Source organism: Bombina bombina, chromosome 6 (genome assembly GCF_027579735.1).
Source record: "Bombina bombina isolate aBomBom1 chromosome 6, aBomBom1.pri, whole genome shotgun sequence".
Lineage (NCBI taxonomy): Eukaryota > Metazoa > Chordata > Amphibia > Anura > Bombinatoridae > Bombina > Bombina bombina.
This window is the reverse complement of record NC_069504.1, coordinates 885199452-885225970: the sequence shown is the minus strand read 5'-3', so window position 1 is coordinate 885225970 and position 26519 is coordinate 885199452. Positions and strand designations below refer to the sequence as shown.

The 26519-nt window shown below is 42.1% G+C and overlaps 1 protein-coding gene across 1 annotated transcript in view; it reads right to left on the bottom strand.

Annotated features, from left to right (window-relative positions):
* The window catches only part of CHRNB1 (cholinergic receptor nicotinic beta 1 subunit), a 44738-nt gene extending 31054 nt beyond the window's left edge, over positions 1-13684 (bottom strand). Inside the window, 6 exon segments of the mRNA XM_053718404.1 lie at positions 5059-5167; positions 5355-5464; positions 6171-6215; positions 7690-7773; positions 7775-7830; positions 13612-13684. Of these exon segments, the coding sequence (XP_053574379.1) occupies positions 5059-5167; positions 5355-5464; positions 6171-6215; positions 7690-7773; positions 7775-7830; positions 13612-13669 (462 nt within the window). The 5' untranslated portion in view covers positions 13670-13684.
* Positions 13685-26519: the final 12835 nt, after the last annotated feature.

Sequence of the window (26519 nt, the reverse complement as noted above, 5' to 3'; positions counted from 1 at the left end):
CCACGAAGGAGCAATCAGGATGAACGAAGCTCGCTCCTGCTTGATGCGTGCCACTACACGAGGTAGAAGTGGTAACGGGGGAAAAAAGTAAGATAGGCTGAATCCACAAGGCACCACTAAGGCATCTATCAGCTCTGCCTGGGGATCCCTTGACCCGTATCGGGGTAGCTTGCAATTGAGTCTGGACGCCATGAGATCTATCTCCGGCATTCCCCATCTAAAACAAATCTCCACAAAAATTTCGGGGTGAAGAGACCATTCCCCCGGATGGAAGGATTGCCTGCTAAGAAAGTCCGCTTCCCAGTTGTCCACACCTAGAATGTGGATTGCTGAGAGCGAGCAGTTGTGCGACTCCACCCACACCAAAATCTGAGACACCTCCTTTATTGCTAGGGTGCTCCTCGTACCCCCCTAATGGGTGATGTAAGCCACCGAAGTAATGTTGTCAGTCTGGAATCTGATGAAGCTGAACGACCCAAGAAGAGGCCACGCCCTCAGAGCGTTGTAAATTACTCAAAGTTCTAGAATATTTATCAGAAGGAGAGACTCCTCCCGGGACCATTTTCCTTGTGCCATTCTGGCACCCCAAACAGCTCCCCATCCTGCCAGACTTGCGTCCATGGTCACAATCTCCCAGGGCGGTCTCAAGAAGGATGTCCCCAAGGACAGATGCTCTGGATGGATCCACCAAGAGAGGGAGTCCCTGGTCCGAGCATCCATGGATATCCGCTGTGATAGATCTGAATGATCACCGTTCCACTGTCTCAACATGCACAATTGAAGAGGCCTGAGATTGAACCTTGTCAAAGGGATGACGTCTATGCTGGAAACCATGAGCACGATTATCTCCATACATCTCCATACACTGAGCCACCAAAGGGCTTGAGGAGGGCTGAAGGGCAAGACAGGTGGACGCAATCTTCTTGCGTCGTTGCTCTGTGAGAAATATTTTCATGGACATAGAGTCTATTATTGTGCCCAGGAACTCCACCCTGTTTCTGGGAACCAGGGATCTCTTTCCTGAGTTGATCTTCCAACCGTGAGATTATAGCAATAAAAGAAGAGCCCTTGAATGATCCTCTGCAAGGCTGAACGACGGCGACTGGACTAGGATGTCGTCCAAATAGGGCACCACAGTAATGCCCCTGGATCTGGCCACTGCAAGAAGCACCCCCAGAACCTTCGTGAAGACTCTCAGGGCCGTCGCCAGACTGAAGGGAAGGGCCACAAACTGGAAGTGTTGGTCCAGAAACGCAAATCTTAGGAACCTGAAGTGGTCCCTGTGAATTGGAACATGAAGGTAAGCATCCTTCAAGTCTATTCTTGTCATGAACTGTCCAACTTGAACTAGGGGCAGAATAGATCTGACCTTTTCTATTTTGAATGATGGAACAGCCAGAAACTTGTTTAAACACTTTAGGTCCAGAATCGGGCGGAACCTGCCCTCCTTCTTTGGAACCACAAAGAGATTTGAATAGTACCCTAGACCCCTTTCTGTTCGGGGTACTGGTACGATAACACCTAGAGAGGAGAGATCCCTCACACATTCTAGAAAGGCCTCTTTTCTGGTCTTGAAGACAGGTTTGACAGGAGGAATCTGCCCCTGGGCAGATAGAACTTGAACCCTATCCTTTAACCCTGGGCGACAACCTCCAGAACTCAAGGGTCCTGAACGTCCTGCAACCAGGCTTCGGAGAAGAGAGACAATCTGCCCCCAACTTGGTCCGGAGCCGCCCCTTCGTGCTGACTTAGTCTTGACGGGCTTCTTGTTCTGCTTGGACTTGTTCCACGACTGAGCAGGTTTTCAAGATCCCTTGGACTGATCCGATTTCGCGGCAGGCTGCTGGCGCTGGGCTTTGTACGCGCAAAAGGGACAAAAAGTTGACCCTTTAGGCTTAGCCTTCTTCTCCTGTGGTAGGAAAGCTCCCTTGCCTCCTGTGACAGTGGATATGATCGAATCCAATCCTGGACCGAACAGAATCTTTCCTTGAAAAGGCAGGGACAACAGCCTCGACTTAGAGGTCATGTCTGCCGACCAAGACTTTAGCCACAGCACTGTGAGCTAAAATGGAGAATCCTGAAACCTTTACGTTCAGGTGAATAATTTGCATATTGGCGTCACAAATGAAAGAATTGGCAACCTTTAACGTCTTATTCTTATCATGTATCTCATCGATGGAAGTCTCCATTTTCGACCATATCACACAGGGATTCACACTAATATGCCGCAGCTCCGGCAACCATGGCTACAGCTGCTGCTGATTGAAAATCAAACCCTGTGTGCTGAAACATTTTCCTTAACATGTTTTCCAACTTTTTATCCATGGGCTCTTTGAATGACGAACTATCCTCGAGAGGAATAGTCATCAGCTTTGCGAGCGTAGAGATAGCACCATCCACCTTAGGGACAGTCCCCCACAGCTCAAGCTGAGAGGCCGGAATGGGGAACAGTTTCTTAAAGGAAGAAGAAGGGGAAAAGAAAGAACCTAATCGCTACCATTCATTCTTAATAATATTAGCCATCTTAATAGGAACCGGGAAGGTCTGAGCCACCACCCTGTCCTTGTATACCTTATCAAGCTTAGGAATCGAAGGTTGCTCCGGAATCTTCGGTTCCGGAACCTCCACAGTAGCAAGCACTTGCTTCAGCAAAAAGCGCAAATTCTCCATCCTAAACCTAAAGTCAGGCTCCTCCGATGACACGGACTTCAATCCAGAAGGAGCCTCCTCCGAAGAATCGGAGTGGGCCTCGTCATCGTATAATGCCTCTGATATTTCCATAGGTGTAGACAACCCTTGGGCCGGGCCGCCATGATACGCCCTACGCTTGCGCTTACCAGAACATGGTAAGGGATGGATCACTTTCGATACCGTCGTTTGCAGTTGATCCGCAAAATCTGGCGGCCAACAAATTTCTCCCGTAGGAGTAATGGTTGAACCCTGGGGTGCTGCATGTGCACTCTGAGATGAAAGTAGGGAATGCACCTCACGGGAAGGAGAACCCTCAGAGGTGGACAGCTCAGTAGTACTAGACATCCCTTTAGTTTTAGATGACGCAACTTTATTAAGGCATGTGGAACATAGTTGAGCAGGCTGATCTACAAGAACCTCCTCACAATAAACACAGGAATGAGAATTTGTTAAAGAGGGAGTACCCTCTAACGCGTCAGAGTCCTCCATAGCTTGCGCTTTGATTATGGACTAGACTAGCTGAATAAACAGGCACCTTTATATCCTCACCACTACTATGACCAGACTACAGAAACCGCTTTGTCTCCTTTGCCGCTGATCAACAGAGGAAGTGGAGACCGACACACCCAGTCACCTGGGATGCCTCGCAGGACCGCCCCTGCAGTAAGGAGAAAACGCGCCAAAACCGTGCAATTACTCCCGGAAGTCAACCTGAAGTTCCACGATTGCCAGAGCCACATCTCGCACATAACGCAGCAATAACACAAATAATATTATGTATAACCCCCCCCCCCTGTTCAATAATCCCCTTACTAGGAATATTAACCCTTGATTCCATAAGATAAAGGCGCCAAACTGTGACCCAGTCTTCTGTGTTACCATTGTATATAAAAAATGAAACGATCTTACCAGAATCAATGCCGTGGAACAGGAACACGGTCCTTCAAGTGTGACAGGTAAAAGCATCGCTCCTGACATGGACTTGAGTGCAGAAAGCAGGCAGCGAAACTCGTCAACGCTGATTGCTTGTGGAGCTGTTAATATGAGTCGAGATGGTTTCGCAGAAAGACTCTCCCTACATTTCCGGACTCTAACTTTCACCCAGGCTCTCACTGAGAGGCTGACAGGACTACTTAAAACTCCAGTCCCATTCCGAAGAGTACTACCCTCCATAAGAGACCACTCCGAATCTTCGGCACTTCTCTGCAATCCTCCTGTGACGAAAGGCAAAGAATGACTGGGGGATGAGGGGAGTGGGGGAGGTATTTAAGCCTTTGGCTGGGGTGTTTTTGCCTCCTCCTGGTGGCCAGGTTCTTTATTCCCAAAAGTAATGAATGAAGCCGTGGACTCTCCTCCCCTTTAGATGGAAAAAAAGACTAAAAACTGCAGCAAACTGGGTACTGGCAGACAGCTGTCAGTACTTAAAATGGTGGCCAACAGGTAGAGGGAGAGCTGTTTGGGGGGGATCCTACACTGCAGATAATATTAAAAAAAAATGTGTCAGGTGGGAGGGTAATCTATAGACTAAAGCTAAAATTAACCCTACAAGTTACCTAATTAACTCCTTCACTGCTGGGCATAATTACCAAAGCAGCCTTCTAATTACCAAAAAACAATGCCAAAGCCATATATGTCTGCTGTTTCTGAACAAAAGGGATCCCAGAGAAGCATTTACAACCATTTGTGCCATGATTGCACAAGCAGTTCGTAAATAATTTCAGTGAGAAACCTAAAATTGTGAAAAAGTTAACGATTTGTTTTATTTGATCACAATTGGCGGTGAAATGGTGGCATGAAATATACCAAAATGGGCCTAGATCAATACTTTGAGTTGTCTACTAAAAAATATATATAGTTTTGATAGGTAAATATAAAAAAAGGCTATATTTCTGTTTAAATGCAGTGATGGCAAAAATGCTCTGGTCTTTTGGGGAAGTTTTTGTCTGAAATGCCCGGTCCTTAATGGGTTAAAGTATATGTAAAGGGGGGCAAAATAAATAATGAAAGTACATTGGAATTGTTTTACTATACATAAATAAATATTTTATACTAAGGGTGTGCACATATTTTTAGCACTCTGTGACAGCAGTGCTTGCCACAATGTTTGTAGCAATATTATACATTGTTGTTACCGTTGAATGTTAAACACACTTGCACGCTCCTGAGGCTACCTAGGTTTACTCTTCAACAAAGGATAACAAGAGAATTACACAACTTTAAATAATAGAAGTAAATTGTAGATTTTTTTTTTATTATTAAATCTGGCTCGTATTAATTTTGACTTTACTGTCCATAAAAGAGTGTTGAACGGTTTACAAAACACGCCCACTCCCCTAAACAACATAAATTGGGATTACTGACACTCACCTCAATGCTACAGCTGCTTTGGTACCGCGCAGGTGGCACCCACGTCACATTACCTGTTGATGTAACATGAATATCTACTTCTAATGAAACTTCAAAGTTACCATCATTACTGCAAAGTAAGAAAGAGAGGGACAATATGAAAGGGGAAAATGTAGAATGTGACAGAAAGCAGAAAGTAAGCACGACGGATGTAAAACAGAAATAGACCTATTCTGATTCCATCTTTTTGTCACCCTCATTCTTTCCTACGCTTTATTTTACCTTCACTTTCTTCTTTTTAAAATAAAAACCCTTACTTGTTCATCAAGACAATATCTGGCTTCCAAACATCAGAGGATGCGATTCGCAGAAACTCTATGCCGCCATAAGATGCAGGATTCCATGAAAGGCGGTAATCCCACCATGCCTGCGGAAAGAGGGAGAAGAAGTCATAATCTGGCAGAAATAGGGCAGCCAGGTAATAATAGTTCACAGGGGTGTGTGGAAAGTATGAATTAAAAAAAAAAATTAGAAAGGAGGAAGGGAAATAGAAAGGGAATGGCATATTCATCATATTCATTGATAGAAAAAAAAATCCCTCTGGGTTCAGATAGAGCACTGGTTTTCAAACCTGTCCTTAGGCTTCCCTAACAGCCCAGATTTTAAGGATATCTGAACTAGAGCACAGGTCAAATAATCAGATGATTTACCTGCTCTCATCCAAGGTAATCCTGAAAATCTGGCCTGTTAGGGATGCCTGAGGACAGGTTTGGAAACCAGTGAGATAGAGCATGCAATTTTGAAATCAATTTACAATTTACTTCTATTCTCTTGATATCATTTGTTTAAGAAGCATTACTGAGAGCTAGCTTACACATCAGGTGAGCCAATAACAAGAGGCATATACGTGCAGCTAGTTCCAAATAATGCATTGCTGATTCTGAGCGTACCTAGGTATGATTTTCAACAAAGGATACCAAAGGAACAAAGCAAATGAGAGAACAGAAGTAAATTGGAAAGTTGTTTACAGTTGCATGCGCTATGTGAATCATAAAATAAACATTTTGGGTTTCATGACCCTTTCATGTATAGGAGTCAGCAGTTCTATTATTGTAGCCATACTGGATACAGACCAAATTCATGTAGACCTTTGTTATGAGCTCCTCGTCTTTTTCATTCTAGGTAGAGAAAAAATACAATACAGATCAGCCGTGATTCTGATCTGAGTGTTACAATATATTCTCACGTATACATTTTGTATCATTAAAAGTAATTTGTCTCTGTGGTCCATATTTCTGTGTTTTTAGAACTGCAGTGCTTTATTGCTTATTGTTAATGTGTTTTGAGGCTGTTGTGATCTATCTGGTCTCTACATTATATATTATCAGCGTATTGTGGCCCTGTAGTCCTGAACCTATTTTTGTATCACATTCTTATCTGTTCATTTTGTTATTATCATATTCATATCATATATTATCAATAAAAGAAAGATCTGCGTCCCCACCCAGTCTCTCTTTGTACTAGTAATGATTTTTTACCTTGTTTTCCAAGTATCTATACACTATAAACTAATCTTCCTAACATGTATGGTTCTGGTATTGCAGTGTTTTTTTTTACGGTTGCACTCTCTAAAATAACAATGCAATTCATATTCTTGCCTATAATACACACACATATAGAACTATTCAATTAACAATGCAATTCATATTCTTGCCTATAATATACACATATAGAACTATACAATTAATGCATTTCTGGACCAATATCCAAAATGTTCTAGCTTAAAATTTGCAATGGCTTTTTGTCATCTGTTCCCTGTATAAATATGTGGCCACTTAGGGCCAGATTACGAGTGGAGCGGTATTTAGTGCTTTCGCGAGAGTGCAAATTGAGCTAGAAGTAAACATTTTGCGCGTCTCGTGTTACGCTCGTATTTCAAGTTGAAAGTAAAACGTTATTGCGCTAACAGGACATATGCAAACTGCTTACATCTATCGCAATTAGAATATTGTACACGTGATAACGTATTCCCAAAAGAAGTCAATGGAAAAAAGTGGAACCCCCCTACTTGCGCGATTAGCCAAACTTATGTTCTCAAGGGCGCTAACCCAGTATGAAGAGATCTCAACGCTAAAGCCCTTTGCCTGCTTTTTTTTTGCCTGAGACCTCATATCTTTGAGCCTTTATAACTTTTGTGTGCAATAATTTTGTTAATAATTTTATTAGATGCTTTTATTATGGGTTGTAACTGTACTTTGTAATTATTTTTGATTGTGTTTTGTGAGACTTTTTTGTTTTGCAAAACGTTAACCACAGCTCTTTGCGTGAACCCAACGAGTGTTAACTTAAATTGTGCTCAAGCTATCGCGTTTACTTTCAACTTGTAATACCAGCGCAATTTAACCTGTGTGCAAATGACTGCGGAAACACGATATCGCTTGCGGCGCAAAACTTTTGCACTCCACTCATAATCTGGCCACTTAGTATGCAGTTTGTGACTTCTCTGGCTCCCGTGTTAGAATATAGTCCTGGTTATTGCATTGCAATGAGTCTAACTTATGTGCAAAACATTATAGGCCCTGACTGCAATAGCCCTGTTCTGTCACATTTGTCTTTACCTTGCTGGCCTTTGTGTGGGCTGCTTTTACTTACCAGAGTGATGAGCTGTGACAGTGTCATTCCCACTTGCACAGTAACCTTCTCTTCTGGTTTTTTTGTGGGTCGTACATTGACATTTGTAATCCTCAAACAGTTTGTCCTTCAGTTCTCCCTCTTTGTCAAACGCTTTGGTACCTAATATAAAACCACAGTGTGTGTTATCTTTCTCTGCCATTCTAATCTCAGTCACTCACTGCTCTGCTGAAATCTAGCGACACTGAAGTCTATAGAAAGATGTCTTATGTTCCTTACCCCTGAAGAAAGTTACAGGAGAACAGGGGGAGAGAAATACAACTCTCACACTCTGTTTTTCCTAAATGCTCACAGCCATCTCAGTCCACTCTCTGCTCTGCTGATATCTAGCGACACTGAAGTCCCTATAGAAATGATCTTATGTTCCCTTACCCCTGAAGAAAAGTTACAGAGACAGGGGTAGAGAATACAACTCTCACACTCTGTTTTCCTAATGCTCACAACCATCTCAGTCACTCACTGCTCTGCCTGATATCTAGCGACACTGAAGTCTATAGAAATGATCTTATGTTCCCTTACCCCTGAAGAAAGTTACAGAGAACAGGGGGAGAAATACAACTCTCACACTCTGTTTTCCTAATGCTCACAGCCATCTCAGTCACTCACTGCTCTGCTGGATATCTAGCGACACTGAAGTCTATAGAAATGATCTTATGTTCCCTTACCCCTGAAGAAAGTTACAGAGAACAGGGGGAGAAAATACAACTCTCACACTCTCGTTTTCCTAATGCTCACAGCCATCTCAGTCACTCTCTGCTCTGCTGATATCTAGCGACACTGAAGTCTTTAGAAATGATCTTATGTTCCCTTTCCCCCTGAAAAAGTTACAGAGAACAGGGGGGAGAAATACAACTCTCACACTCTGTTTTCCTAATGCTCACAGCCATCTCAGTCACTCTCTGCTCTGCTGATATCTAGCGACACTGAAGTCTATAGAAATGATCTTATGTTCCCTTACCCCTGAAGAAAGTTACAGAGAACAGGGGTAGAAATACAACTCTCACACTCTGTTTTCCTAATGCTCACAACCATCTCAGTCACTCACTGCTCTGCTGATATCTAGCGACACTGAAGTCTATAGAAATGATCTTATGTTCCCTTACCCCTGAAGAAAGTTACAGAGAACAGGGGGAGAAATACAACTCTCACACTCTGTTTTCCTAATGCTCACAGCCATCTCAGTCACTCACTGCTCTGCTGATATCTAGCGACACTGAAGTCTATAGAAATGATCTTATGTTCCCTTACCCCTGAAGAAAGTTACAGAGAACAGGGGGAGAAATACAACTCTCACACTCTGTTTTCCTAATGCTCACAGCCATCTCAGTCACTCTCTGCTCTGCTGATATCTAGCGACACTGAAGTCTATAGAAATGATCTTATGTTCCCTTACCCCTGAAGAAAGTTACAGAGAACAGGGGGAGAAATACAACCTCACACTCTGCTTTCCTAGGGCGCGGATCCGATTATAGATCGCAGTTTGCGGCGCAAGCGAGGGAACCGGCGTCGCCCGCAGTTTCAGCTCGCAACTCGAGCTATCCCATATAAGTCGCCGTCAGATGCTAACGTGCCGTAAGTCTCACAAACCAGCGATGTCCAGAAATCTGCGCAAGTACAAATTTCTGGCGTCGCCAGTGACTTGCGCCACAGTTTGAAACTGCCGGGCGCCTATAAACCAGGACTAAAGTCTAAACACCCGCACTGTCTAACACGCCCTCCCTAACATAGCCCGCACTGTCTAACACGCCTCCCTAACATAGCCCGACACGTCTAACCCTCTATCCGCTATCCCCCCTCACTAGCCTAACAATAAAAAAGCTATTACCCCTAAACCGCCGCTCCCGTACCCCGCCGCCAGCTATATTATATCTATAACCCCCTAAAGTGAGCCCCTAACACCGCCGCCATCTATATTAAAATAATAACCCCTAATGTAAGCCCCCTTACACCGCCGCCATCTCTATTTAAAATGATTAACCCCTAATTTAATCTACCTACCCCCGCCGCCAGCAATATTATTCTATATTAGACCCTAAGTATATTATAGTTAATATAGTTATTACATTATATATATTAACTATATTAACCCTAATTATATTAGGGTTAATATAGTTAATATAGTTACTATAGTATTTATATTAACTATATTAACTCTATCTAACCCTAACACCCCTAACTAAATTTATATTAAATTAATCTAATTCATTTATAAACTAAAATATTCCTATTTAAATCTAAATACTTACCTATAAAATAAACCCTAAGATAGCTACAATATATTAATAATTACATTGTAGCTATGTTAGGGTTAATATTTATTTTACAGGTAAATTGTTAATTATTTTAACTAGGTATAATAGATATTAAATAGTTATTAACTATTTAATATCTACCTAGTTAAAATAATTACCCAATTACCTGTAAAATAAATCCTAACCTAAGTTACAAATACACCTACACTATCAATAAATTTAATAAACTACAAACATCTATCTAAAAATACAATTAAATTAACTAAACTAAATTACAAAAAAAAAAAAACACTAAATTACAAAAAATAAAAAAAAAGATTGCAAGATTTTTAAGCTAATTACACCTATTCTAAGCCCCCTAATAAAATAATAAACCCCCAAAATAAAAAAAATTCCCTGCCCTATTCTAAATTAAACAATTTTCAAAGCTCTTTACCTTACCAGCCCTTAAAAGGGCCTTTTGTGGGGCATGCCCCAAAGAATTCAGCTCTTTTGCATACAACAAATACAATCCCCCCCCCCATTACAACCCACCACCCACATACCTCTATTCTAAAACCCACCCAAACCCCCCTTAAAAAAGCCTAACACTACCCCCCTGAAGATCTCCCTACCTTGTCTTCACCACACCGGGCCGAACTCCTGATCCGATCCGGGCGATGTCTTCCTCCAAGCGCAAAGAAGAATTCTTCCTCCGGCGATGTCTTCCTCCAAGCGGCAAAGAAGAATTCTTCCTCCGGCGACGTCTTCCTCCAAGCGGCAGCAAAGTCTTCATTCTTCCGGCGGCATCTTCAATCTTCTTTCTTCGCTCCGCCGCCGCGGAGCATCCATCCAGGCCGACGACTGAACGACGAATGAGGTACCTTTAAATGACGTCATCCAAGATGGCGTCCGCCGAATTCCGATTGGCTGATAGGATTCTATCAGCCAATCGGAATTAAGTTAAAAAAATCTGATTGGCTGATTGAATCAGCCAATCAGATTCAAGTTCAATCCGATTGGCTGATCCAATCAGCCAATCAGATTGAGCTCGCATTCTATTGGCTGTTCCGATCAGCCAATAGAATGCGAGCTCAATCTGATTGGCTGATTGGATCAGCCAATCGGATTGAACTTGAATCTGATTGGCTGATTCAATCAGCCAATCAGATTTTTTTAACTTAATTCCGATTGGCTGATAGAATCCTATCAGCCAATCGGAATTCGGCGGACGCCATCTTGGATGAAATCATTTAAAGGTACCTCATTCGTCATTCAGTCGTCGGCCTGGATGGATGCTCCGCGGCGGCGGAGCGAAGAAAGAAGATTGAAGATGCCGCCGGAAGAATGAAGACTTTGCTGCCGCTTGGAGGAAGACGTCGCCGGAGGAAGAATTCTTCTTTGCCGCTTGGAGGAAGACATCGCCGGAGGAAGAATTCTTCTTTGCCGCTTGGAGGAAGACATCGTCCGGATCGGATCAGGAGTTCGGCCCGGTGTGGTGAAGACAAGGTAGGGAGATCTTCAGGGGGGTAGTGTTAGGCTTTTTTAAGGGGAGTTTGGGTGGTTTTAGAATAGGGGTATGTGGGTGGTGGGTTGTAATGGGGGGGGGGGATTGTATTTGTTGTATGCAAAAGAGCTGAATTCTTTGGGGCATGCCCCACAAAAGGCCCTTTTAAGGGCTGGTAAGGTAAAGAGCTTTGAAATTTGTTTAATTTAGAATAGGGCAGGGAATTTTTTTTATTTTGGGGGTTTATTATTTTATTAGGGGGCTTAGAATAGGTGTAATTAGCTTAAAAATCTTGTAATCTTTTTTTTATTTTTTGTAATTTAGTGTTTGTTTTTTTTTGTAATTTAGTTTAGTTAATTTAATTGTATTTTAGATAGATGTTTGTAGTTTATTAAATTTATTGATAGTGTAGGTGTATTTGTAACTTAGGTTAGGATTTATTTTACAGGTAATTGGGTAATTATTTTAACTAGGTAGATATTAAATAGTTAATAACTATTTAATATCTATTATACCTAGTTAAAATAATTAACAATTTACCTGTAAAATAAATATTAACCCTAACATAGCTACAATGTAATTATTAATTATATTGTAGCTATCTTAGGGTTTATTTTATAGGTAAGTATTTAGATTTAAATAGGAATATTTTAGTTTATAAATGAATTAGATTAATTTAATATAAATTTAGTTAGGGGTGTTAGGGTTAGATAGAGTTAATATAGTTAATATAAATACTATAGTAACTATATTAACTATATTAACCCTAATATAATTAGGGTTAATATAGTTAATATATATAATGTAATAACTATATTAACTATAATATACTTAGGGTTAATATAGATAACATAGCTGGCGGCGGGGTAGGTAGATTAAATTAGGGGTTAATAATTTTTATATCGGTGGCGGCGGTGTAAGGGGTCAGATTACGGGATAGATAAGGTAGATGACAGTGGTGTAAGGGGTTCTAATTAGGGGATAGATAAGGTAGATGGCGGCGGTTTTAGGGGCTCACAGTAGGGGGTTAGTTTATGTAGATGGCGGCGGGGTCCGGGAGCGGCGGTTTAGGGGTTAATAACTTTATTAGGGATTTCGGGGGGGGGATCGCGGTTGACAGGTAGATAGACATTGCGCATGCGTTAGGTGTTAGGTTTATTTTAGAAGATCGCGGTTGACAGGGAGATAGACATTGCGCATGCGTTAGGTGTTAGGTTTATTTTAGCAGCCAGTTTAGGGAGTTACGGGGCTCCAATAGTCAGCGTAAGGCTTCTTACGGCTGCTTTTTGTGGCGAGGTGAAAATGGAGTAAGTTTTCTCCATTTTCCGCCACGTAAGTCCTTACGCTGCATATTGGATACCAAACTGCGCTGGTTTGGTATACCTGCCTATGGCCCAAAAAACTACGGGCGACGGCAGAAATATACGCGCGTAACTTCTAGGTTACGCCGTATATGTGATACCAAATCAGCGTAAATATTGGCGTCGCCGGCTTTTGCGGGCGACGCTTTATATCGGATCGACCCCCTGATATCTAGCGACACTGAAGTCTATAGAAATGATCTTATGCTCCCTCATTCCTGAAGAAAGTTACAGAGAACAGGGGGAGAAATACAACTCTCACTCTCTGTTTTCCTAATGCTCACAGCCATCTCAGTCACTCACTGCTCTGCTGATATCTAGCGACACTGAAGTCTATAGAAATTATCTTATGTTCCCTTACCCCTGAAGAAAGTTACAGAGAACAGGGGGAGAAATACAACTCTCACTATCTGTTTTCCTAATGCTCACAGCCATCTCAGTCACTCACTGCTCTGCTGATATCTAGCGACACTGAAGTCTATAGAAATGATCTTATGTTCCCTTACCCCTGAAGAAAGTTACAGAGAACAGGGGTAGAAATACAACTCTCACACTCTGTTTTCCTAATGCTCACAGCCATCTCAGTCACTCACTGCTCTGCTGATATCTAGCGACACTGAAGTCTATAGAAATGATCTTATGTTCCCTTACCCCTGAAGAAAGTTACAGAGAACAGGGGGAGAAATACAACTCTCACACTCTGTTTTCCTAATGCTCACAGCCATCTCAGACTCCAACTACACCCTCCTATTTGCCTCTTAATTATTGTCCGTTTTACACTTACCAAGTAGTAAAATTCCTGATACAAGCACTATCTGTATAGCTCTTCTCATATCCTCCATGACTGTCTCTGTGTCTCCCCCCTACCCTGGGATTGGCTGCAGCTGCTGTTTGTATATATGACAGACGGGACAGGATGTCTGAGAGGGTCACTACTGCCCCCCATACACACACATATGTTGCACCTGTCCACTGTCCAAACATGCAGGATAATTTGACTGCCAGGAAGGCGTCATGTACAACCGGAAATATTATCTAACCAAATTCTTATCATTCTCATCGTAGCATAGGTAGATTACAAATTAAAGGGATATGAAACCTAAAAAAAAATATTTTGTGATTCAGACAGAGCATACCATTTTGACAAAGTTTCCAATTTGCTTATATTATCAGATTTGCTTTTTTTTCCACAAGATATTCTGTGTTGAAGAGATACCTAGGTTCTTGCAAAACTGTTATCATATAGTGCTCCAGAAATGGGCCAGTTCCTAAGCATACGTCCCTGCGTTTGAACAAAAGTTACCAAGAGAACGAAGAGAAATTGACTATAGATGTAAATTAGACAGTTGCTTAAAATCACATGCTCTATCTGAATCCTGAAAGAAACATTTTGCGTTTCATATCCCTTTAAATAAATAAGTTGTTTTCTGCAAATCTGAATATATATAAAGAAAGGGGACAGAAAATACTTTAAGATCATAATATAAAATGCTTAAAGGGATATAAAATCCCTAAGTTTTCTTTTATGATTCAGACAGAGCATCTTAAAAAAGTGTCCACTTTACTTCTATTCCCATGGTATTCTTAGTTGAAGAGATACGGCACGCTCCTGACCTTTCAACAAAAGATACAAAAAGAACAAAGTCAATTGTGATAATAGAAGTAAATTAGAAGTTTTTTTTGTTTTTTTTAATTGCATGCTCTATCTGAATCATGAAAGAAAAAAAATTGGGTTTCACGTCCATTTACTTATGCATAGTAAAACAACTTGCAACATACTTACACTATTTATTTTGACCTTTTTTCCTGTAATCTGTTTTAAAAATTGTGGATTTTTGAGTGCTGAAAACTGAAAAAGCACATGTCAGGCTTTACAGACCTAACCCTGCCACATATCTGCATCTCATATGCAGCCTCTTATCTTTTCTGCTGAAGCCAAACAATTTAAATTTTGTTGACAGTGGCAAGTCTTCTGCAGACTCAAGTTCAGATTGGCTTTTCCAAATAATGAAAGTGGTGGTGGGTGTAATTTGACCATTGAAATCAATTGCAGCAAACAAGGTGTTCATCTGTTCTAATAACATTTATGCTGATTTATGCTGATGTGGTAATCTATTGGAAGACTGTAGAAAAAATATTTGTATTACAAGTGTTAAATGTCACTTTAAAGGGGCATTGCATTATTTTTTTCTTGGTTTAAAACATATTACAGTTGCTGTTTTTTGTGTGTGTGTGTGGGTTGTTTTTTTTAAAGGCAAACAATAAATCACTTTTGTTTTGTATTGTACGGCTGGTAACTGTGCACCAATAAATCAATGGGAGTTCTGCTTAACAGCCAGTGAGCAATTAATACTTAAAGGGACACCTTGCAAATGAAAAATTATTCTGCAATATTGTAAAATAAACACAGAAAAAGGGGGGTAAAAAAGTTTTGGGAATCCATTAACACCTTGTTGACTGAAATTGGTTTACAATAACCAAAATAGATTTACCACTTATTTGGAGGAGCCAATTTGACTTGTTAATTACAGTAGATACAACTAGTGACAATTAAGGAGCGATATATACACACCTCCCCATCTATTTTAAACCACAAATTCTGAGTGGCGTGTTAAAGTATATTTAAAGTTTTATACGTCTTTATACTACATGTGATTGAACATTTTTTATTACAAACATAAAGGCCTAGATTACAAATAGGACTATAATAAAAGTATAACAAAACACATGTCAAATATTAAAATAAAGTATTACACTGATATACAGTATATATTTATACATATTAAATTTATTTCCCAAGATCCAGAGCAATGATACCACATACTTTCGTGACCCTATTGTAATACTTGGTCTGAAAAGTTCTGAAGTAATATATAACATTATTGCTGCAATTTTTGACAAAGTGACTAAAATGTGTGTGTGCTTTATTCCTGATTGTAGTCAAACTTGAAAGTGTTGTAAAAGGTTATAACACACACCACATACACTCTCATATAACACCATAGGAGTGTGCAGCCCACTACATTAGGGTGTAATTCTGCACTAACTATAACTATATATATATATAAAAAGAACCAAAGGTGGCACACGGTTAAGGAACTATACCTTTATTAGGACGAGCAACGTTTCGGGGCACCTGCCCCTTTCTCAAGCTAATGACAAATGCATATTACACACATTTTATAGACACAACAATAAAACATGTATCCAATCAGCATCGATGGGAGTGGTCCAAATGATTGACATCATCACAGGTCATTTCATTACACTCATAGTATTAACCCTTGACTCCCCATAGCTGAAGTGAAAACCAGATTAAAAAAAGATGCAGCAATTACCAACCATTTCATATAAACAAATATTAAATTTGAGCCTATCACCTCATGATAAAAGCATATGAAAAAGTGATATGCTTTGCAATTTAAATAAAAGGGAGAAGGTTAAATTCCCTATTTAGTCCCTTTAGATTCTCTTTTAAGAAGGTCTCTAGGCCCTGTCACCCCCTCTCATTTTTTGGGGGGCACTATCAATAATCATGAACCTTAACAAATTTGCCTGATAGCCCATTTGTGCAAAATGTGATGGAACAGGGTGATTTTCTTGTTTCTGATAGTCGACTTATGTTGGAAAATGCAATCTTTTATCCTTTGGGTCGTCTTGCCAACATATAATAGCCCACACAGGCATTTTAACGCATAGACAACATAAGTCGAGTTGCAGGTAAAGAATCCTTTGATATGGTATTGCTTCCCAGTATGGGGATGAGAGATGACACCACCCTTAATTACGCTATTACATTGGGCGCACCCCAAGCATGGGAAAGTTCCCTGTTTTGGAGGGCCAAAGAACTGCCTTCAGGCACTATCAGGGCATTTGGTGGGTATTGCATGGACCAACTTTCTACCTATAGTATTGCCTCTTCGATAGGAGGCTCTAGGAATTTCCTGGAATTTCTTAATATCTGGGCATGCTTATTTTAGCAGAAACCAATTTTTCTTAACGATGTTAAACACTTTTTTTTACTAATGATGTTATAAGAGCTGACAAAATTCATTATGGTCAGGTTAGATATCCTGCTTCTGACTGTGGGATTTGTCAATGAGTCTTCAACCTCATCTTGTTCCTGAATACTGTAACCCCTTCTGACAAATTTCTCTTTCATGTCTCTGGACCTAGACTGCTTAACTTCAGGGTCTGATACTATCCTTTCCACTCTTAACAACTGGGATTTGGGCACACTTTGAAAAACCTGTGGTGGGTGAAAGCTATTCCTGAGCTATTCCTGTGTAACAAAGTATTTCTGTCTGTGGGTTTAACAAAGAGATCAGTTCTCAACATGCCATTCTTTTTGGAGACCACAGTGTCCAGGAACTTCACCTTATTTTCATCAATTTTACTGTTGAATTTTAAGAAAGGAACAGCACTTTCAATGCTTATTCTGAATTCCAACACCTATGTAGCGTAACCAGCCCTGGCAGTACTGAGTAAAAAGTGGTTTTGTGTACCTATGTCTCTCTTCAATGGCATCCATTAACAAACAGGCATAGGATGGGGCCACATTGGACCCCATCGCTGTGCCTGTTTTTTGCATAAAAAATGGATTCTAAAACAGAAAAAAATGATTCATTAATATGAGACAACACCGAGTTCTGCACCAAATACCCACAAATTCTGAATAAAAGTTCAGTGGATTTAATAATATTAAAAATTGAATTCTCCAACCGTGAACTTCAGACACTGTCGACAGGTATTGAGGAGCAGAAACAGATATTGCGAGAGATAGCTGGTGACGATAAATACCTACGGGTGTTCAATGAAGTACAACAAGTGATTAACACCTTTAAACAGGAGGTGAAGGAACGAAAAGGAAGAAAATTCAAACGTGATAAACACGATTACAATGTGGGCAATGTGTATAGATGAAACTGCCCACGATGGAGGATGGCCAATAGCGGGCCGAGATAGGTGGGGTCACGACAGAGACCGCTGAGAGACACCGACAGCGGTGCCGCATCTAGCTCTGACAGTTCCAGACGCACACAGACCCTCAACACACAGGAGCATCCTGACAATTTCTCTCTTATGCTAGACCTGACCCGCTTCTTTAGGGGACTGAGATTAAAATCATTGTTTAATAACTCTAATAGATACTTTGACTGATGACTGAGACACATGAGGTAATGATACCCTTTGACACAGGAACATATGGCCTTTGTCTAGCTCCTTTAACCCATTAGGGGACAATGCAGCTGTGGAAACTTTTATTAAAATAGTGGACACAGAATATAAAGACCTTGCTCACAAAAATTACAGGTACAAGGACAGACATAATCTTACAAGGGAACAACATGAGGTATTGAAAAATCTTGAGATGGACACATCCATCACAATCAAGCCCACTGACAAGGGCGGAGCTGTGGTCGTGATGGACACAGCCCAATATAAGGAAGAAATATTGCGGCAGCTGAATGATAGTGATGTTTATGAAATATTAAATGGTAATCCCATTGATACTGTACGTAAGGAATTACTTAAAATTATTGATGTTGGTTTGGAACACCACATTCTGACGCAGAAAATGTATAATTTCTTAACACCCTCACATCCCCTGATACCTGTTTCTTATGTTGCGATTAAGGTGCATAAAAGGCTTAAAAATCCACCAGGTAGGCTGATAGTGGCCGGTATAGGCTCTCTTTTAAGTCCTACTGCACAGTTCCTGGACAAAATTCTGGCACCACTTGTCTCCCAAGGTAAATCCTATGTAAGGGATACCATGCAGTTCATAGATAAGAGCACAAAGCTACAAAATATGGATAATGAGTTAATATTGGCTACCTGGGATGTGGACTCCCTCTACACAGTCATTCCCCACTCTGTGGGGGTTGATTGTGTGAGAGAGGCACTGACAACAAGTAAACTATACAATGAAGCCCAACTTGAATGGTTAACTCAATTACTGAATCTTGTATCAATGAATCATTTTTTTCTGTTTGAGAATCAATTTTTTATGCAAAAAACAGGCACAGCGATGGGGTCCAATGTGGCCCCATCCTATGCCTGTTTGGTAATGCATGACATTAAAGAGAGACATGTGTACATGAACCCACTTTTTACTCAGTACTGTCAGGGCTGGTTCTGCTACATTGATGACTTGTTCATTGTGTGGCAGGGCCCCCATGAGAAGTTGGTGGAATTCAGATTAAGCATTGAAGGTGCTGTTCCTTTCTTAAAATTCAACAGTAAAATTTATGAAAATAAGGTGTAATTCCTGGATCCTATGGTCTCCAAAAAGAATGGCATGTTGAGAACTGATCTCTTTGTTAAACCCACAGACAGAAATACTTTGTTACACAGGAATAGCTTTCACCCGCCTTGGGTTTTTCAAAGTGTGCCTAAATCCCAGTTGTTAAGGTGGAAAGGATAGTATCAGACCCTGAAGTTAAGCAGTCATGAAAGAGAGATTTGTCAGAAGGGGTTACAGTGTTCAGGAAGTAGATGAGGTTTAAAACTCATTGAAAAATCCCACAGTCAGAAGCAGGTATGTAACCCAACCAGAATGAATTTTGTCAGCTCTTATAACATCATTAGTAAAAAAGTGTTTAACATCATTAAGTGAAATTGGTTTCTGATGAAGGAAGCATGCCCAGATATTAAGGAATTCCAGGAAATTCCTAGAGCCTCCTATCGAAGAGGCAATACTATAGGTAGAAAGTTGGTCCATGCAATGCCCACCAAATGCCCTGATAGCGCCCAAAGGCAGTTCTTTAGCCCTCCAAAACAGGGAACTTTCCCATGCTTGGGGTGCGCCTAATGTAATAGCATAATTAAGGGTGGTGTCATCTCTCATCCCCATACTGGAAAGCAATACCATATCAAAGGATTCTTTACCTGCAACTCGACTTATGTTGTCTATGCATTGAAATGCCTGTGTGGGTTATTATATGTTGGCGAGACAACCCAAAGGATAAAAGATCACATTTGCCAACATAAGTCAACATTCAGAAACGAGTAAATGTCACATCTCCCTGTTACATCACATTTTACACAAATGGGCCATCAGACTAATCAGTTAAGGTTCATGATTATTGATAGTGCCCCCCCCAAAAAAAAAATGAGAGGGGGTGACAGGGCTAGGGACCATCTTAAAAGAGAAGCAAAGTGGATCTGGCAGCTTAACACCATGCATCCAAAGGAGCTAAATAGGGAATTTGACCTTCTCCCTTTCATTTAAATTGGACATATCACTTTTTCCATATACTTTTATCATAGGTGATAGGCTCAAATATATTTGGGCACGGATACATTTAATATGTGTTTATATGAAATGGTTGGTAACTTGCTGCATCTGTTTTTAATCTGGTATTCACTTCAGTTATGAGGAGTCATGGGTTAATACTATGAATGTAATGAAATAACCTGTGATGATGTCAATCCTTTGGACCACTCCCATCTATGCTGGTTGGATACCTGTTTTATTGTTGTGTTTATAAAATGTGTGTAATATGCATTTGTTATTAGCTTGAGAAAGGGGCAGGTGCCCTGAAACATTGCTCGTCCTAATAAAGGTATAGTTCCTTAACAGTGTGCCACCTTTGGTTCTTTTTGTATGCTACACACTGAGACCCAGTGAGGGGGGTCTCCAAGGTGTTGCACTGGAAAATTGTCACAGACTTTACTGAATTATTTTTGTTGCACTTGTGCTGATCCCTTTTGTACAATGCATATAACTATATATATAACTATATATATAACTATATATATATATATATAAAATATGTAAATTCACATTTACCATGAGTGCACAAACGGACGCTCATATATACACATACACATATACAAACATGTACATACTCATATATACACTTACACACTCACTGATTATAAACACACATATACACATACACACTCAATCCCCTCCCATGTCTATACCCCTTCTCTTTCCTCCTTCCCATGCCTTTTTTTTTTACACCCCCTCCCATGCTCATACCACTGCTCTCTCCTCCCCCTTTTCATGCTCCTTCTCTCCCCCCTTCCATGCCCCTTCTCTCACCCCTCCCCTTTCCATGGCCATATCTCTTATCTCTCCTCCCTTCAATGCCCCTTCTCTATCCTCACCCAAGCCCCTTCTGCACTCTAACCTTAGTGCTAATTCCGGCGTGTGACAGTGGTGCACTTTAGGGAGGGGGCAGAAACATGACATCTTGCTTCCCTCAACAATTAGCTGCTGCATGCTGAAACATCCTGTGGGGAAGCCTGGCAAAAAAGGGTCAGGATCCTGCATGAACCTTGCAGGGGAATCTCTCAAAGGGAGGTGGTACTGCGTGATGGGATTGGGACCAGTCAGGAGAGATCTTTGACCTCTATACCAGCCCTTTGAAATGCTACAGCACTCCTCCTGCCATGTGTGCATGGGGGTGATTAGGGTGTGCCTAGGCACACCCTGTATGCACGTCTATGTATAACACACACACAACACACTCTCATATAAAACACACACGAATACCACACACTCTTATACAACACACACTTTTTTTTACGATTTCAAATAGCTTCAGTCCCCATGAGTCTTTCTTTATCAGAGCAGAGAAGGTTTAAATTGGTATCAGCTTGTCTGAACCTTCAGTCTCTCTCTTATCCCTCGGTTGCTCTATGTATGGATGTTCTAGGTGTTATAATTGCAGCTTCAGATGCAATTCCATTTGCCCATTTTCATATGAGGCCTCTTCAGTTTTGTATGCTCCATCAATGGTGCAGAGATTATACTCAACTGTATCATAAGATATTTTTGGATCACAGTCAGTCTTTGGCATATTGGCTAGTTCATCAATATATTATTCAGGGGGCTACTTTTGCTTGTAAGTATGTATGTATGTATGTATTGGGTACTTGAAAAGTGCGGCTAATCGCCCGTAAGGGTCTGAAGGCGCTGCTCATTTTATCGACCTCGTAAGGATGAAAGGCTGAGTGAACCTCGCCAGGGATCGACCCCGCAACCCTTTGGTTGCTACAGAGCTCAGCCACAGTGCCTTAGCATGGTGAACTATCTGTCCGGCTTGTCCTACCTGGACTGTGATTACTACAGATGCAAGTCTTTCAGATTGGGGAGCTGTTTGGGAATCTCTGGAGGCAAGGCTACCAATAAATGTTATAGAACTCTGTGCAGTTTTCAGAGCTCTTCAAGCTTGGCCTTTGTTGAAAGGAGAGTCTCATCTCTGTCACCCATGAGGGAAGTGTCTCGGATTCTCTCATGGGTGGAAATCAATTGTTGTTTCTGCAATTCATATTCCAGGGGTAAACAACTGGGAAGCAGATTTTCTCAGTCGCCATTTGTCATGGTACCAGGAGTACCCTCTTACCTGGGCACCGACAAGGGGCTCGGCGGGTGCAGTCATGGCACCCCCTGTGACTGTCATGGCATTTACGGGTGGCTCCACGTGCGCAAATGCGCGGGTGTCTGCACGGGTGGCTGATGTGCGCAACACGTTCCCGGCTCCAGACAGACAAGGGGAGTGTTCTGTGGTTACACCCTACTTTCCCATTGGTGCTCAGGTCACTGCTGCATCTGCGTTACCTGAGCAATGGGGGTGTTCCTGGCCCTTGCAGTGTTTAAAGCCTGGACAGCCCTCTCACTCATCTGCTGGCTGATTCACAGAGACTAAGCACTTATCCTGTTTACCTTGTATTCTAGATTTCCCTGGCTTTTGGCTTTAGCTTGTTTTTGAGGTTGCTTTTTTGCTGGCTGCCATGACCTCAGATACTCCTGACTTTGATCTCTGCTTCAACCCTTACCTGTTGTGACACTTTGGACTTTGTTTAATTATTGTTCTCTGCCACTGGGTTTCCGTTCCTGTTTTGGGAAGTTTCTCTTCCAGTTACATAATAACTCAGCCTTACCATGGAACCCGCAAGAACACCTGGCCCACTGGCTGCACTTACCCATCAGTTGACTGCTATGACGCAAGTCATCCAGGAGTTGCAAGCAAGCCAGGAGAGCCTGTTGCAGAAAGAGAGACCGGGAGCAGCGATCTGCTGCAGTAGCTTTACCCCCCTCTCCTCCTCAACCATCTCCCATGTATGAGGTTTCTGTACCTGAGCCCGCTGTTGCCCTACCTGAGAAGTTCATAGACAAGCATTCTGACTACCATGCCTTTGTCACCTCTTGTGAACTACTCTTTTCACTCAAGCCTCATACCTACACCACAGACTTTGTCAAAGTGTGCACTGCCATCACCTGCAGACATGGGCTCATCAATTGCTGCATACTAGAAGTCCTTGGGAGTTCTTCATAACAGCAATGAACACACACTACAATGATCCATTATGTTCCGCCACAGCATGGAACACCCTCTGGTCCCTGAGACAGGGAAAAAGACCAGCAGAGGAATACATAATGGAGTTTTGTGAAGTTGCTCCTGATACTGCCCTTAACGACGTGGCCCTCATAGACCAGTTCCACCTCAGATTGAACGATTACCTGAAGGATGAGCTAATGCGGATTGGAGTTCCTGCCATCCTAGAAGGGTTGATCCTGGCTGTCACACAATTGGATCTTCGCTTCCAAGAGAGATGGCAAGACAAACAAGGTTCCTTACCACCACTGCCTCAATGTTCTGACTCCTTCCTTCCTTCTGCTACCATTACATCTCCATAGGTTGGAACTGAAAAGCAAGGTAAACCGATGCAGATTGGCTTGGTCTGTAGGCCACTGACAGCTATGGAGAGGGCCAGAAGACGTACACTCCACCTCTGTCTCTACTGTGCCAAGCCTAGCCATGTTCTGAAAGACTGTTCTGCAAGACCTTAGATGGGTATGTCACCACTTCAAGCCATCTGTCTCAAGCTTCCTATATATAATACCTCCTCTCATCTTACCATTCCTGTCATCCTACAGCTGGGAGATAAGTCCACATAGCTGACTGCAATTGTGGATTACGGAGCCAGTAGCTGTTTCCTGGATTCTACCCTTGCCTCCCAGCTTTCTGTGCCTACTCATACCAAAACACACCCTTCTCTGTTACATATGGTGGATGGCAGCTCACTGAAGACCAGTCCTGTCATCTTGTTGCTCGGAATTGGGAAGGAACACCAAGAACACATCATATGGGACATTGTTCATTCTCCTTTGTTCTTGGTTATCTTGGGAATCACCTGGCTAAAGAAACATAACCCATCTGTGGACTGGGTAACCGGTAAACTGACCTTCTCCTCGCCTTCTTGTGCTAACTCCTGTCTACGTCCGTGCAACTCCTGCTCATATTGCTACTACCGTAGGATAAACCTTGCCCTCAAAGTATAAGGCCTACGCGGAAATCTTTTAGAAAAAGGGGGCACATAAGCTACCACCTCACAGGCCTTATGACTGTCCTATTGAACAGTTGCTTGGAGCACCCTTTCCATATGGACGTCTCTATTCCCTGTCAGAGCAGGAATCTAAGATACTGAAAGAATACATAGAGGAGAGCCTGGCCAATGGGTTCATTCATCCCTCTACATCACCTGTTGGTGCTGGCATATTCTTCGTAGGGAAGAAAGACAGTGGTCTTCAACCCTGCATGGATTACAGGGCTCTCAATGCCACTACGGTGAAGAACCGATATCCGTTACCGCTTATTCCTGAATTGCTTGACAGAATAAAGGATGCACAGATCTTCACTAAGATCAACCTCAAGGGGCCTACAACCTCGTCAGAGTGAAGGACAGGCATGAGGGTAAGACTGCCTTCCAGTTCCGTTACGGCCACTTTGAGTACACCGTCATGCACTTTGGGCTCTATAACGCCCCGCTAACATTCCAATACTTCCTCAATGATGTCTTCAGAGATCTCTTGGATACCTTTCTTGTGGTGTATCTGGATGACATCCTCATATTCTCCCCTTCATTGGCCATACACGAGAGACATGTGAAGGCCATATTAGCCTGCCTGAAACAGCATCACCTATATGGAAAACTGGAGAAATGCACCTTTGCAGTAGACATTATTGAGTCCCTGGGGTACATTCTGTCACCAGGCTGCATACAGAAGGACCCAAAGAAAATACAAACCATCATTGACTGGCCTGTGCCCAAGACCAAAAGGTATGGTGCAACAGTTTATGGACTTCGCTAATTTCTACAGACGGTTCATCCGAGGGTGCTCCTCCATATGCACCCCTATCACAGCCATGACCAAAAAGGGCTCCTCTTTCACCTGGACTTCAGCTGCACAACATGCCTTTGATCACCTGAAATAACTATTCACGCAAGCCCCTATCCTTATTCAACTAAACGTAGCAAGTACCTTTTATCTGGAAACAGATGCCTCCGAATCAGTGCTTGGAGAGAAAGACCTGTTCCATGCAGTAGCCTATTATTCCCGTAAGCTAACCAGTGCCAAACACAACTACAATGTAGGCGAGAGGGAATTACTGGCCATCAAAACAGCACTAGAGGAATGGAGACACTGGCTTGAAGGCGCTACATATCCTGTGGTAGTATATATTGACCACAGAAACCTGGAATACCTGAAATCAGCAAAAAGACTCCGATCACGACAAGCACGATGGGCCCTCTTCTCCCGCTTCAACCTACAGATAACGTTCCGTCCAGGCTCCAAGAACAGGAAGGAGGACACCTTGTCCAGTATGTATTCCATTGAGGAGGCTCCTTCCACTAAAATATAAGAAACCATACTGTCCTATTCCTTCTTCATGGCCACACACCTGTCACTGATAGAGGCTATCAAAGTAGCCAATGATACTGGAGCATCTCAAGCCTCCCATCTTCCGGTCATCAATAGCTTTCATCTCTACCAACAACGTATTTACGTACCCACCAACCATCGCCTTGCTGTTATGCTGCATCACCATGATAATCCCATGGCAGGCCATCGTGGTATCAACAATACTATTGAACTCACACAAAGACACTTCTGGTGGCCTTCCATGACCTCTGACACCCGCTCCTTTGTTTCCTCCTGTGCCCGCAACAAGAAACCCTCTTCCAGACCATGGGGGCTGTTACACCCTTTACCTGTGCCAAAACATCCATGGAGGGACATCTCCATGGATATTATAGTCAACCTACCTCCATTCCCATCAACACAACACCATTATGGTGGTTTAAGACAGATGCAATAAAATTACACACTTAAAACTAGTTGCTGGTCTTCCTACAGCACACCAGACCTCTGAGTTATTCATCCAACATATATTCCAGGTTCATGGTGTACCCAAATATATTGTATATGACTGTGGCACGCAGTTCACCTCCCAGTTCTGAACCCAGTTCTGCCGGAGCCTCTGTATCTCCCAGTGCCTGTCCACTGCCTATCATTCCTAAGTCAAACGGGTAAACAGAGAGGACTGATCAGACCCTTGAGCAGTACCTCCACTGCTTTTCTACTTATCTGCAAGACAACTGGAAAGAGCAGCTACCCCTCGCAGAGTTGGCATACAATAACCAAAGACAAAATGCTAGTGGAATTACCCCTTTTTACAGTTACCATCCTAATACCCTACCTGATCTACCACCTGTTATCTCTGTTCCCGAGGTCTCCACATGTCTATACAACCTCCACTCTCTGATCCACACCTTGACACAACAGTTGATCACTTCCCACGCAAGACAAAAACGACAAGCAGATAGACGAAGGAGGTTGCCTCCACTTTATCATGAAGGGGACAAGGTGTGGCTCTCTACCCAACATCTCCA